Source organism: Netta rufina, assembly GCF_964035555.1.
Source record: "Netta rufina genome assembly, chromosome: 3".
Taxonomy (NCBI): Eukaryota; Metazoa; Chordata; class Aves; order Anseriformes; family Anatidae; genus Netta; species Netta rufina.
The window spans coordinates 6,303,066-6,316,805 of NC_140125.1; the positions used below are offsets into that span (position 1 = coordinate 6,303,066).

At 39.3% G+C, this 13,740-nt stretch overlaps 1 protein-coding gene across 1 annotated transcript in view; it reads right to left on the minus strand.

Annotated features, from left to right (window-relative positions):
* PUS10 (pseudouridine synthase 10) overlaps nucleotides 1–13,740 on the minus strand; it is a 32,617-nt gene that overhangs the window by 12,569 nt on the left and 6,308 nt on the right. Inside the window, exons 5-8 of the mRNA XM_084283547.1 lie at nucleotides 7,844–7,878; nucleotides 5,381–5,492; nucleotides 3,680–3,741; nucleotides 1,068–1,113 (exon numbers count right to left, since the gene is read on the minus strand). Of these exons, the coding sequence (XP_084139673.1) occupies nucleotides 1,068–1,113; nucleotides 3,680–3,741; nucleotides 5,381–5,492; nucleotides 7,844–7,878 (255 nt within the window). The remainder of the gene's footprint in view (nucleotides 1–1,067; nucleotides 1,114–3,679; nucleotides 3,742–5,380; nucleotides 5,493–7,843; nucleotides 7,879–13,740) is intronic.

Genomic DNA, 13,740 nt, shown 5'->3' on the forward strand with positions numbered 1-13,740 from the left:
TAAATTGTCATCTACAGTAGATGACAATTTTTTACTCAGGATCCAGCTTTTATACCATTTCTGATTAACACAGCCCTTGACGCTAGCTTCAAGCACAGCTTCTTTGTAAGGATGAGCCTCTGATGGCTCTTCAGAGGCTGTATTTCTTCCTTTAGATTCCCCTACATCTTGTTGCCTGCATGGTTTCAACAGCTAGGCCCTGCTGGTTTAGCTCCTTACGGGGGGTTTCCCCCTTTTAAAGGAAAGCCATGCAGCAAGCAGTGAGTTATGACAATACAATACTTCTAAAAAAAGACTTGTGTGTATTCCATGTCAGGTGGAGTACAGCAGGCAGAATTCCAGGGTCAGACTGCTTCCACCAAAAGTCAGCAGACTGTTCACCAGAAGGAACAAAAGGCCTCTCATAGGCTGCTGACAGAAGTTACCTGTTCTCCCTCGCATCACACCCACCATCCTACTCCTATCAGCTTATCTCCAACTGCTTTTTATTCTTACACCCCCTCTTTTCTCTCAATGATTGTGTGTGCTCAGGGTATGCAACGAGTGGCAAGGTCCCTTTTCTTTCTTCCCCTGCTCCAGAAGTAGACAGGATAAAACCACCCTGGATGTACCGTGTCTTTCATTCAGATCAGAGGACGTGAAAACTCTGGTGTGATCATTCTCTTTCAGCTGCGGAGTCTCCTCTTCACAATGTGACTTATCTGAACTGTTTTACCTACAGAGAGCTTGAGGATCGTATTTTATGCTACTTTTAATGCATGAGAATCAAATTCTTACATCTGAAGGGATGTATTTACAGAGAACAGTCCTAAAAGTATTCCTTTGGACAATCTGGAAAATTAATGAGCTAAAGAAAAGTAACAAGGTCGTAGTTCTCCTAAGAAAAGAAATGTTAAGTGAATAAAAGGAGATGACTTTATTTTCAGACAACGGAAAATTCTGGGACGTTTCTGATGAAGGAAGAACAGACATTAAACAGACTGAATACCCAGGTAAGTTCTTCACTGTAGTTACAGCTGTGAAATTTTGAATGTCAGAAAGAAAATACAACAATGATGAGATCCTACCTGTTTGTTTTTTGCTGGCTTGAAACAATCTGGACAGGCTGTGGCTCTGAATAGAGAGATGAAAATTAGCTGCTACTCTTACAGAAAAAGCAAAAAACAAACAAAACAAAAAATCAGGGACAGACAAGCATAGCATGTAAATGGTCTTTGTATCCCAGTATGCCCAGCATCTCACTTCCACAGTTCAGCACAGACCAGATTTTTAAATCAATTTTATCCTAAGCCACAAATGGTGGAAAGTGTGCATTGCCTGACCTAGAGATAAATCACAAAGCTGCGTAAGCCTGTCTTGCTCTGACCAACACTAATGTTCCTCAGTTTTGAGATGGGATGGAAAAGCACATGAGAAGTTTATCTTTCAGTCCTTTTCAACCCTTCTCAATAAATGTTATGATCAATGTTTAAGTTCTGCTCAAGGTATGCTGACATCTTGAAATCTGCATTTCCTGCTCTTAGACAATGTACGCTGCAAAATTAAACATATCCAAGCCAGAGACACAAATTGCTGCTTCTGGATAGGAAAATTCAGCTTACTACAGAAAAAAGTAACCCCAGGTATTTGATACCATTTGTGTTTTGCCCCTTCAAAAGGAAACTATTGGTTGCTTCACAAAAGTGAAAGCCGAGTCAGTGAAACATTTTTTCTGAGTACTGTAAAGGAAATTATTGTTCCTATTAGTGGATTTCTGTGTATGCAGTAAGAGATGGTTTCTAGCCTCCAACACAGTTTATCAATTCTTGCCGGTGCTTTTCAACACTTTTATAACTACTGTAGACTATAAAGAAGTAGGTCTGACCTCTTGCAGTTTCTGTACAAGCAGCCTTCCTGGTCAGTTGTGATACAAAGCATCACAAATCCCCTCTTTCAGAATTTAAATATAAATCTCCAAATATAAACTAACAAGAGCTAATTTGACCTTCCACATCAAACCAAGAGTCATTTTGGCACACATAGCTACACATGATTCTGTAAAAACAGCTCACAAGAGGAGAAATTGCAGATGTCATACTTGGAAATCCCTTCCAAAAGCATACTTGGAGCTGGGAGAACTTCTCCAGGTTGAGTCAAGGTCTTAATTTTGCTTCCATACAACTGTCATTACTAAAGCTCTGACAATTACCAAATTTCTCTGTTTACACTGAAATTAAAACATTGCCCCAGACATGTCCAGAGCCAACCTTCCACGTATGGGGAATGTCCTGACACCTGAGAAACTACCACAAAATTAAGTTAGGGACTGTGTTGTTACTTCAGAAGAACACCCAAAATCTCAATTGCTGTTTAAGTATGCCACAAAGAGAAGGCAAATAAAGGGATATTGTCAAGACACATGGAATAGACCTGAGTAGCTGGAATGTGGAACATAAATTCTTTACAATTTTCCCTTCTACAGCTATTCCTCTTGGAGCACCAACACTGGCATCACAACATGGTCAGCATCAATGTTTTTGGAAGGTCATAAAAAAGGTACAGGGAAGATGAGATGAAAATAAGAGCTGCCATGTTTCAGAGGAAAGAAGAGCACTACAGGACATAAGAACTGATCAAGTAAAATTAAGTAAATAAGAACACAGGTATGCTGGGAACTTTTGAGTTTTTGTAGGAATGTGGGTAAAAATGCAGTTTGGCTCTAATACTTTTACATTTGCCCGGTCTTTAAGATGCTGGAAAGGAAAGAAATTCGGCAAATGCTGATAATACTTTGTTCCTAATACTAGGTCTGCCACTGAGTATGCAGTTGTTGAAAACTAAGAAGGTGGCAGACGGGGCACTCACAAATTGCCAGAAGAGGTACAACGAGGGAAATCAATACAGGCTGCAAAGGAAATATCTCGTCTCCAGGGATGAAGTCACTACACGATGCAGAAATCAGAAGCTCTATGAGGAGCCTCTGTCTCTGTTAGGATTTAACTTGTCGTAGGAGCACAAGTGATGACACTGAGTGAAACTCAACTTTTCCAGGAAGCATCAGCAAACAGGAAGAGCAAACCTAATTATCCAGAATATACTACTGCCAGATTTTGAGAAATCAGATTCAACGGTAGCTAAATTCACAGAAATATTTTGCCTCTTTGTGTTAAAGAAGGATTTATACAGCAAATGCACTGTTGGGCCAGGACAAAGATTGTATGTGGTGGCCAGGGAACTTCTGTTTGTTTTAATCAAGCAGCTGATTTGGATGAACCCACTTCTAAACCTTCCCTCCCATCCATGAGCAGGATGAGAACAGGAAAACCTAGACATGACCTCAAAAAGATTCCCCCACCCTCAACTATGTGTTTTGAGTTTATTTTTTTGAAATGATACAGCCATGTTGAGGAGGGTGAAGAGTTTGAAAAGGGCTGAAATTCTACAACTTTTTCCAAATGTTGTCCTTCCAGTCCAAATCAAAATTCTGGATGATTTTGTTTATTGCCTTTAAAGCACAGAATTAACCAGACAGAGGTGGCATAACTTTAAGCTTTGCAGCTCTATCTGAATATGAGGGAGTTTAAATGCAGGGCCCGTTCGAGTTTATAAACACTGCATATTCTCATCTGTAGCAAATCCAAACCAACAAAGTTGCACAATATTTAGATAAAGATCTTTTGTTATTTATATCAAAACTTACAGGAAACGGCACTCCTCATCTGTTTCTGGGTGAGCAAAGACCACGCTAACTTCAAACAAACTCTAAATTAAAAAAAAAAAAAAAAAAAAAGGTGGGGGTGGTAATACTTTGTTAAACAAACCAGGAGGATATTCTCAAGCATACTTATTGTAATACTAGGAAAATAGTAAAGAGGTAGGCAAAAGAGAAAGTAATCCACTTATTCTACAACACAGTCTAAAGAAAGACATTAAAACTTGTGCCATAATGGCATTTGCATTTCTGAAGTACCCAAAGATGATCTCAGAGCACTTCAATAACATGAGTGACCTACACATCACAGATACTGGCCCCATTTTGCACAGGGGGAATTGAGTCAGAGACAGTATATGCTCAAAGCCTATTACGGTCACTAAACTTAACACACCTTCTGGGAGAGCAGTGCCTAGCGTGGAATAAAGATAAAAACCCTGTAGTAGTCACCACTGAAGAATTTTGTCAGGGGCTTCGTTTGCAATGACTGGATGGCCTTGGGGCAAAGAAAGGCAACATGTCCTAGTGGATTGACAGCTAGACTAGAAACTCCAGTGTAATCTCAATTCTACCCCCAATTCCCTCTTTGGCCTTGGGCAAACAACACTCATTACTTCTGTTATTCAGATACCAGTATACCTCAAGAGGGCTATTGAAAAGATTGGCTAATATTCAAGTGGCTTGTAGATAAAGGGTACTACACAAGTAACTTTTATGGTACAATGCTGTCTGAAGTGGCTCAGTGCCTAAGTGTTGTAAAGCTTTTGCTAACTCAGTATGTAAGAAGTTTGTTTCTTCTTGGATCATCTTCAGGGTGACTGAGTGATTCTCTCTTCACTAAGACAAAAGGGATGCTTTCAATTAGCACTCCTGGGAAAAGACAACCTGTAATTACTACGGAAGTTGACAAATCAACTTAACGACTGAGACTAGTCCTGGGGTCAGTCAGATGACAAGTAAAAACTACAGACTGCTTTGTCTTCAGCAGGATTTTTAGACATGTTTGCAGAGATTTTACAGTCAAGATGATGGTGCTTCTGAATTTTCCTGACAACTTCTGAATGTCACATGTGGTCAATGTTTTTCAGAAACATTTTAGGGATGTTAGTCAGAACCTGAAAGTTGAAAATACAGTTTGAGAAAACATTCCTATTGCCTGTTTACTAGTACTGCTGGTTCCAACATGCCTATCTCTAGCAGTCATTAAAGTCAACAAGGACCAGTCTTCCCTCCTTTAGTATGTTTCAGAAATATATTCCACAGTATTTAACATGCAAGTAACCTGAAAAATTTATCTCACAAAGCGGTAAAAGCATTGGTAGTAATAGGAGAGCAAAGAAGGAATATATAAGCATTGCTTGGTCTCCAAAAACCAAAGATCCTGGAAAAGTCTCATTTGTAAAAGGAGGGTGGCAGCCCAAGAGCAAGAGATTTAGCAGAAGACTGCAGTGGTCCCAGTATACTCAGTGATCTCTGTGTATAAAAATGGAAGTTGAACCCTTTGGCATTGAGACTTGGGGATTTCACGTTAAAAGAACTCCCCCGCTCTCCTTCCCCCTACAGTGAATATAAAAGCAGTGCAACTTGTTGATCTGTTAATGATAAAAATTGTATACATATATATATTTCTACCTATCTATACACGTACACACACACACAAAAGAAAGTGCTTTTTTATTTATACAATACCTTTCCATCAGCGGGAACACCCAACTCCTCCGACAACTGGGGATGAATAATCCACTTGTAAGCTTCTTTCAGTTGAACGATGTCATCCTTTGCCAAGGAAAGGCCCAGTTTTCTGAATCACATACATAAAGAAATAATAACTCGCACAGGAGTCTGTCAAAGATAGATACATGACATATAATCTTTCTAGACAGAATTAAGTAGCTTGTCCAAGGTAAACAAGCAGTGTACAAATGAAATGGACTAACACACTAAGCGTACAGATCACAGCATGAAGGAATGAAAGGCTGCTCCAATACCTCCTGTAACAGCAGTGAAGCTTTGTACCGAATTAATAAAAAAGGCGTTGAGGAAACATTAAGGCCAGACAGGGATTCCAGGTAAGATGCTTCACAGTAAGCACATACACACATGTGGATGCTACACAGCATGATAAATCATACCATGCCATTTAAAGCAAACCCCAATTCTCAAAAATCTTTTTTTGTTTCTTTTTTTCCAACCAGATCAGTGAGACCATCAGCTCTCCAGGTGGTCACATAAGCACTTATGTTAACACAAGAAAGACAGAAGGTACATGCAGATGGAGACAGGATACTTCTGATAGTAAATCAACATCTAGTTCAGCTTAAGTAAACTGAGTATCCGGATCCTGCAGGGCAGCACCTGTGCTATTTGCTAAGGAGCTTCTTGTCCAGGTTCCAGCCAAAGTGATGTCTTGCTTTGCTCTGTTTCTATTTGCCAGTGTTTCTTTCATTAACAATTTAAAAACAGATTATGTTTCTTCCTGTCTGAGAGAACATACACTGAGGAAACTCATGCCAGAGTTTCATGGTAGATCAACAGTTGCAAAAGCCTTTCTAGAGTCTACACAAAGAAAAGCTTGGGAAGAGATATACAAAAAAAAAATAATTATTTGTTGTAAACAAACAAAAAAACACTTTTCGTAAGGCTTATTTTTTATTGTTAAAAGGACGAATCAGTCCTTCATTAAAGGAGGGCATGAACTCCAGTGGACATAAATTCCTAAGGGGAAAATTCCAGGTGAAAACCTCAGCTGAACTTGCTGGGATCTGACTCTGTAGGTACAAAACCAGGCCTTTACCACTCCATCTTCGCCCATGCAGAGGGAAGTTAAAAGAAGCAGATGCCTGTAAGAATGCCAACATGTGATTTCAAACCCCTTGCTTATGACCTGCCAAAGCAGAGCATATATCCTCCTATACAAACGGCACCAATGGCTACTCAGGCAAGATGTGCCCTCTACAAGCTAATCGCCTCTCAAGCAATTTAATGAAACAAAACTTTTAAATTAGTCTCAAAGTAGGAAGTGATTCATCAACTTTTACTCTGGCTTTCTATAAATATCTTGAAACTGTACTTCCACTCAGGATGGCTTCCACCAAAGAATAATCCAGTATCTTCAACTAACTTTGAGACAAGTGAATTTATTTTCTCTTGTCAACAAAGCCAGCCTATCCACGCAAAATGGCTCTACATGTTCTCATTTGGCCGGGAATGGGAGTGTCCCACAGTAGAAAAAAAAATCACTCATTTTTTTCAAAACACCGAGGGTAAAAAGCAGAGTCAAAACTAACTTGTTCTCACCACACTAACATCTTTCTGCTACCACAACTGACTTTTCACCATTATCTGACTAAAAATGTTCAGTCACTCTTAATGTAAGCTAAACATGATATGGTGGCAAAACAAAGAAGTCCATATTTCATTATATCGTTAGTGTACAGAACAATTCTGGCTCACAGGTGGCATCATGGGACCTCTTGGGACGATTGACTGGAAGCTGTACAATTATACAGACAGCCTGCACTCCAAGCTGAAATGCCATGTCCCAGCTATAACCACACCACACAAGGCAAATGAGATAAGAAACCTCAATTAAGGTTAAACCGGGATAAAAAACAAACCCCAGGTGCCATCTTATCCTTTGTGAGCATTGTGTAAACTGAACAATAGGATCATAACAAGACATCATCTTCTTGTCTGCACAATGTTTTATACAGACAAATGGTGAAGACTTGTCAGACAGACGACAAGATACAGCAAGACGACAAGCTGCAGATGATTTAAAAAAAATAAAAAATAAAACAAAATGACAGCATATCCTAATTCTGAATTTCCTTCTGATTAGCTTTAAACATACAAAGTAAGTTAAAATCTGAGCCAAGAATATAGGACGTGCTTCGACATGTTCCACAATGTTAGCAGAAGCACCTTTATATGAAAGTAACTGTCTTGATCTTGAAAATACAGTATTAATTCATTAATTGCTCAAAAATTTTTATTAACGTACATATCTCAGCAGGTCCATTGCAAACCACTTATGGTTTCTCATTTCTGCTATGCTGGAAAAAAGTTATAGTAAGAGTATCTCTCCTTTCTCTCAATCTGGGGGACTCACTAGTAGATGTGATGTGAGAGTTGCCAAAAGAAATTACTCACCCCATTTCCTGTTTTACCAGCAGCCAAGCAGCACGCTATATGTCACCAGCCATGCCCAGGAAGAAGAGAAAGAAAAAAAAAAAAAAAGCAGCTGAAATTAAGCTTCAAAATTCCAACTTTTTGAGACTGCTAGCAGAATTAAAACAAAAACAAAATAATAATCAGAACAACAAGGAAGTATTATAATTTTAATTTAGCTTTTATCTAGGAGTTGAAGGTCAGAGTTGGTGTTTGTTCTTCCCTCTACGTAGTGACCAAAAGACCCCTGCTCTGCATGTGTGAGCTGTTTCTTACTCTGTTATTCATTCTTCCATCACCAGACTGACAGAAACACAGGTAAGCTTTTGGGGAACAGACAACTGAATCAACTTTCCATCACATCAATCGGAAGCTTGACGTATCTTTAACATATCTAAAAAAAGAGTTGATTATATGGCAGAAAGAGGGTCTTCATGGGAGACACCCTCTCCAAGTAACTTCTAGCAGTTCCTCAGACAATCTGACAGACAGAGAACTCTGGACATCAAAAAGCTGATAGTCAAAGGAAAAGACTTTAAGTGATTTTTTTTTTTGCCTGTTATGCTACGCTAAATTTTCTTGTTTCTCAAATATTTTGATATTTCCCTCTTCCACTTGCAGATTTTTAACGTGCTGGTTAAAACAATCCTTCCAAAGCTAGTGTGTCATATTATTCTGTTCCATAACCCTTTGAAAAAGCTCTCATTTTTACACACTCCTCCCTCTACATCTCCATTTATCACATCTGAAGTTTCACCCTACATTTTGAAGGAACAAGTGTATATGGCATATGATGTCAAATGCAGAAGCCCCCACCACACACTTTTTTTTTTTTTTTTTTTTTCCAGAAAAACTCTTGCGTTTGAGAAACAATTGAAGATACACAGGCAAAGCTTAAAGTTGTGCTGATATTCTGATCACAGCATTTACAAACACTGGAGGTTTAAATCCTGAACACACAAAAAGCTAAGGACTGGTTTTGTTCTACGTGGGCAAACAATTAGGTTTCTCTTGCTGATAACACTAGCTCCACACTGAGAAAAAACCACCCACTTTTAAAATGTTCCTAGTGACACAGAATCCACTTGTATATCTGGCTAAACTTAAAACGAATTAATATTCCTGAGTACTAATGAGTGTTCAGTCTGCTGCTGGAGAGACCTGGGAAGTGACACAAAAGAGAATGGGAAATCCCAGCTCCCTGAAACAAACTGCATACATTTCTGAGACATCAGTTTGCAAACTGACAACGAAGTCACCTCAAATCCCATCTAGCTTTAAAAACAGAACAGGCTGCATTAAAAGCAGTTTGAAACTTGTTATTAACACTATAACTAGAAAAAGACTCTGACAGCCTAAGTCAAGTGCAACTAGCAGTTATCTGCCATACAGAGAAATGAAAAAAAGCATCTGAATGGATGCTACTTGAAAACTGGTTTGGCATATTATTAAAAAAACACCATCTAATACAGTTAGCATCCATTACAAAAAACATGAAATAAATGACACACTTGTTCTTAAGGCAATCACGAACCCTTTCCCTGAGGACTGCCCCTCATTTAAAGCTCAGCACTCAGTCAAGCAGTCACAGGCTGAATATGGAAAAGCTACAGAACAGATGAAACGCTACTAGAAGCCTGAAGAAGCTGTTGGTACAAATGCTGGAATTCACTAACAATTACTTATTACACAGCATACCTAGGAAAGGCTAGCGGATCTGATCTGAGAATCTTGAGCAGATTCCACCTTGAATTCTCCTTTTCGTTTTTTCTCTTTTTCTCCCAGCTGCCCCTCTGTAGCTTTGTGCAAATCCTCCGTGAATGCCACCTTCGGCAGCTCCTGGTGTACTACTTTGAAGGGAGGTTCCAAGAAGCAATGTTTATCTTACATGAGAGACCAGAGGATAACTCAGGGACCTCAGGAGGTCTCTACCCAACCTTGTGCTTAAAACAGAATCAGCTATGTAATCAGACCAGGTTGCTCTGGGCTTTATCCAATTAGGTCTTGAAAACCTCCAGTAATGGAGACTGCCCCACTTCTCTGGACAACCCGCTGCAGTGCTGGATTGTCCTCAATCCGTGCATGGTAAATGCTTTCACTCCCCTCCTTTGGCAACCTTATTTATGTAAAAAAAAAATAATAATGTAGCAGGCTCGTTTAATGTGGCCCTGCCCAGGAACATCACTTAGATGTCACACCCACAACTGGAACTCAGCAGTACAAGAGTTAACAGTGGCTGAAACAAAGGTCAAAAGCAGAATTAAAATTACCAGTGGTAAGAAAGAACAATAGAAAGATACAAAAGTAAGCACAGGGGAGCATCAGCCAACAAATCAGTGAAACACTACCAGACCGGAACACAATTAAAAAGGACCAAGAAATTGAAGACTTCCAAAGAACAGTGTTTATGCCAGAAGCTTCCAAAAGGGTATCTTTCCCCAGCTTTGCTCTGGGGAGCTAGACATTTTAGAGGGGCATCTCTTTGCAGTCTCACTCACTTCTCTTTGGACTCACATATTGATCCTACACAGTGATCCATTACTTCACTTTAGTAATTGTTCAGTGATCTAGGCTTTACATTTTATCTCTGCATGCGCCAACAGTGACTGCCACTCTCCGCACTGCAGTAAAAACATACTAACTGAATTATTAACCTGAAGTGCATTTAACCAAAATTTTAAATTTGACCTCAAATGGCCTTTGTATTAGGTCTTGAGTTACTTTTGCCAGAAGTGATACTGGACACACGTACTCAGAAAACCTGTATCATTTCTATTTCAACAAAATGCCTATTATTGCAAGGGCCATTAATAAGAAAAAAAGAAAAAAAGAAAAAAACAACAAACAAACAAACAAAAAACCAACTCATTTGAAAACTTCCTACAACGAAGCAACAACATTCTCTGTTCTTTCTCTGCTAACAACCACCGTGCCACATTAAGACCGGTGTTACACTACTTAACTAATTGAACCAGTGCTGTTTACGCAGCCTGAACGCCTGAGTGTTCTCACTGTCCTCTGAATTCCAAAGCCAAGCTGTTTGTCTTGAAACAACTACAATGGAAAATTAAAAAGAGCAGGTTTCAATCTGTGGACTCCAGAAAGGTGACTGCACAACCATATACACACATGCAATGTCCAAAACCGAGTCCCTATCTCTAAAATAGTGAAGATCACTGATCTACATTCTTCAGCATCTTAAATCCCTTCCCCGTCTTTCATTCTTCATATATGATATATATGGTGCTGTAAGAATAAAAACATCCTCCCCCTCTACCCCATGCTCTGTCAAAATAATTACTCTCTGTTGTCAAGGAAATAATGAAGAGGTTTGAAAACATGTATCGAACTTTTAGGAGCAGAGCCAGGATCACATCATCTTTTGGTTGAAATCCGAAGGAACCAGATCATGTATCACTTTTACATGCTGATAGAGGAACTCAATCAAAAAATGTCTATCATCCTTCCTTTGGTACACCTAAAAGAACGAGAAAAATCTTAAAAACAGTGCTAGAAATATTAAGGGGAAAGAGGGATGGTGGAGAGAGAATACAGACTTTGTTAGCGACGTGATCCACAAATCAGCACAGCACTGAACAAAATAAATATGGTTGTATTGATGGAATACTGTTTACTCAAATTCAGTGTGATTCATTACAGTGCATATGTAGACAGTATGAGTAAGACTGCTTCACAAAATGCCATGAAGTATATTGTAATCTTGTTTGCATAATAACCCAGATAAAATCATAAATAAAAACAGTTTCCAATTGAATTTCCTTGAACATACATCTGAACTAGAAAATATGACAACTGCAGAGCCAGGTCTAGAAATCTGCCTTTGACAAATGCCAATTTAAACAATCTCAAATTCCTTGATTTAAGGCACAATGAAGGTTTGGTACTCTGTCGGGTGGCTAATATCACTCCCTTTCCCTGTTTTATAGGGGCACAATTACAAACTAGAGAACACTTCTGCGTGTCAGAAAACTGACTGTGCTACAATAAGACCACAGGTCAAATCTCATCTCCCCTCTCCTGACTTCAAAAGTGAAAAGAAAATTAAAGAAATTACTTTTCCCCTTCAGTTAAGGCAAAACAATAGATTAGGGTACTGTGAGCACAGAAGCCAAAAGATCCCAAATTCCAAATCACATTCAACCAGTCCCTCTACTCCTGTGCCTTAATTCCCCTGCTCCGCTCTTTCCCAGCTGTATGCGAAGCAGGGGATCGGATCCCTCTACTTCATAATTACTTTATGTTTGTGAAGTGGTTTGAAAATGAAAAATGCTCATTACAGAGCTCAAGCCTGCAGGGCAATGCTTAACAGCAAACATATTTCTGAAATACACTAGCACAGGCACTATATTGATTACAAGCTGCAGGATATTATTCTAATGCTATCTGAGGAATCACAGTGGCAACTGTTGAAATACCATGTGCAATCCCAGCCACAGCGTTTTTTCTCTGTATTAGAAAAGAGCTTCGAGATGGGGAATTCCATGATGAGGTATACGCAGTCCTACAGGGAGTAATGACTACAGATGCTATTTGCATCAATGTCCTTGTAGCAAGTACCAGGATGATGGATCACAACTGAGACTACAGACACAGCTAACAGTTACCCTTTTGAAGGGCATGACTCACTTCAAATTCTAATATAGTTGTCTGACATAAACTTGGGACTCTTGTATTTATGATTTATTTTAATCAAACACCCTACTTGTAGGAAGAGGTGATAGCTTCCTTGCATTACAGATACAAATGCTATGCAAATGTAAATTTTATGTCCCCCTATTCTTCAGCTCCTGTCCTACATTTTAGGCTTGGCAGGATGACAACCGTCATAATCAAAGTAGTTGGAGGTAATATTAAAAGGCAGTTTCTGATTTTTTTAAAGTAAGTCACAGAAAATCTGTGTGTCATACAAAAGGTCAATGGGAGGGAGTCCGTCTTTGGGGTGTCCTTTTACAATAAAATTACATGTGTTCTTGTAGAGTGCAGCTCAAAGAATTAATAGCAAAATTTAACAAAAGATCATAGTTTAAACACAAAATTTCTTGAAACATGGCAACTTCTATTACCTGCCGCTTTTTTGTAGCTATAAAGCAGGAACTGTTTTCACCACTTAGTTTTTGAAGTGGTACGTGGATAGGTGCTAAACAAAAAACCATGATTTTCAACGCGCTCTCTCTCATCACCACCATCAACCATTTTCACCTCTCCATTTGGAACACCGCTGCACAAACAGCTGCTTTAGCATTTGGCAAGACTGAAGGTGTGGAACAGCAAAGACAGCAGGAACCTCCTAACATAGACCTGCTTCCAGCTGAACTGAAACTGTTTCCAAAGAGAACATATTTTTAGAGCTTCCCACTCACTCATCTCATTCAACCTATTCATTTCTGGACCCACCCCGCAGCTTTTATTCCCTTTGTTGTACCAAGCACTGTAGTATTGTTTGTTTGCTTCAGCATAAGACCCAGAAACCTTACCTGGAGCAGACGGACAGCTTAACAATTACATCATCTCGCCCCTTGTATCAAACTAACAGTTTACTGCGCTTAGAAGACAAAGTTATTATAAAGTAATACATTTGGGTTTCTACCAACCACATTTGTCAAGTCAGTTTTCCCAGTCCACACCAAGCATCATCAAGATTTCAGTCAGCAAGAGGAACTCTCTGAAGCAAACTATTATTTTTTTGCAAAAACATTTGCAGCCAAGACGGCCTCAAAACCAGCGAGGAACTCATGCCCTACTTGCTCAGACCAGCGTGAGAACATCAGTGAGCCAGAACTGCAATGCAATAACTCCCTCTACCGAGGCATTCTGGTAAAGACCCGCAAGGACACTGCAAAAGAACAGCAGCACCTAAT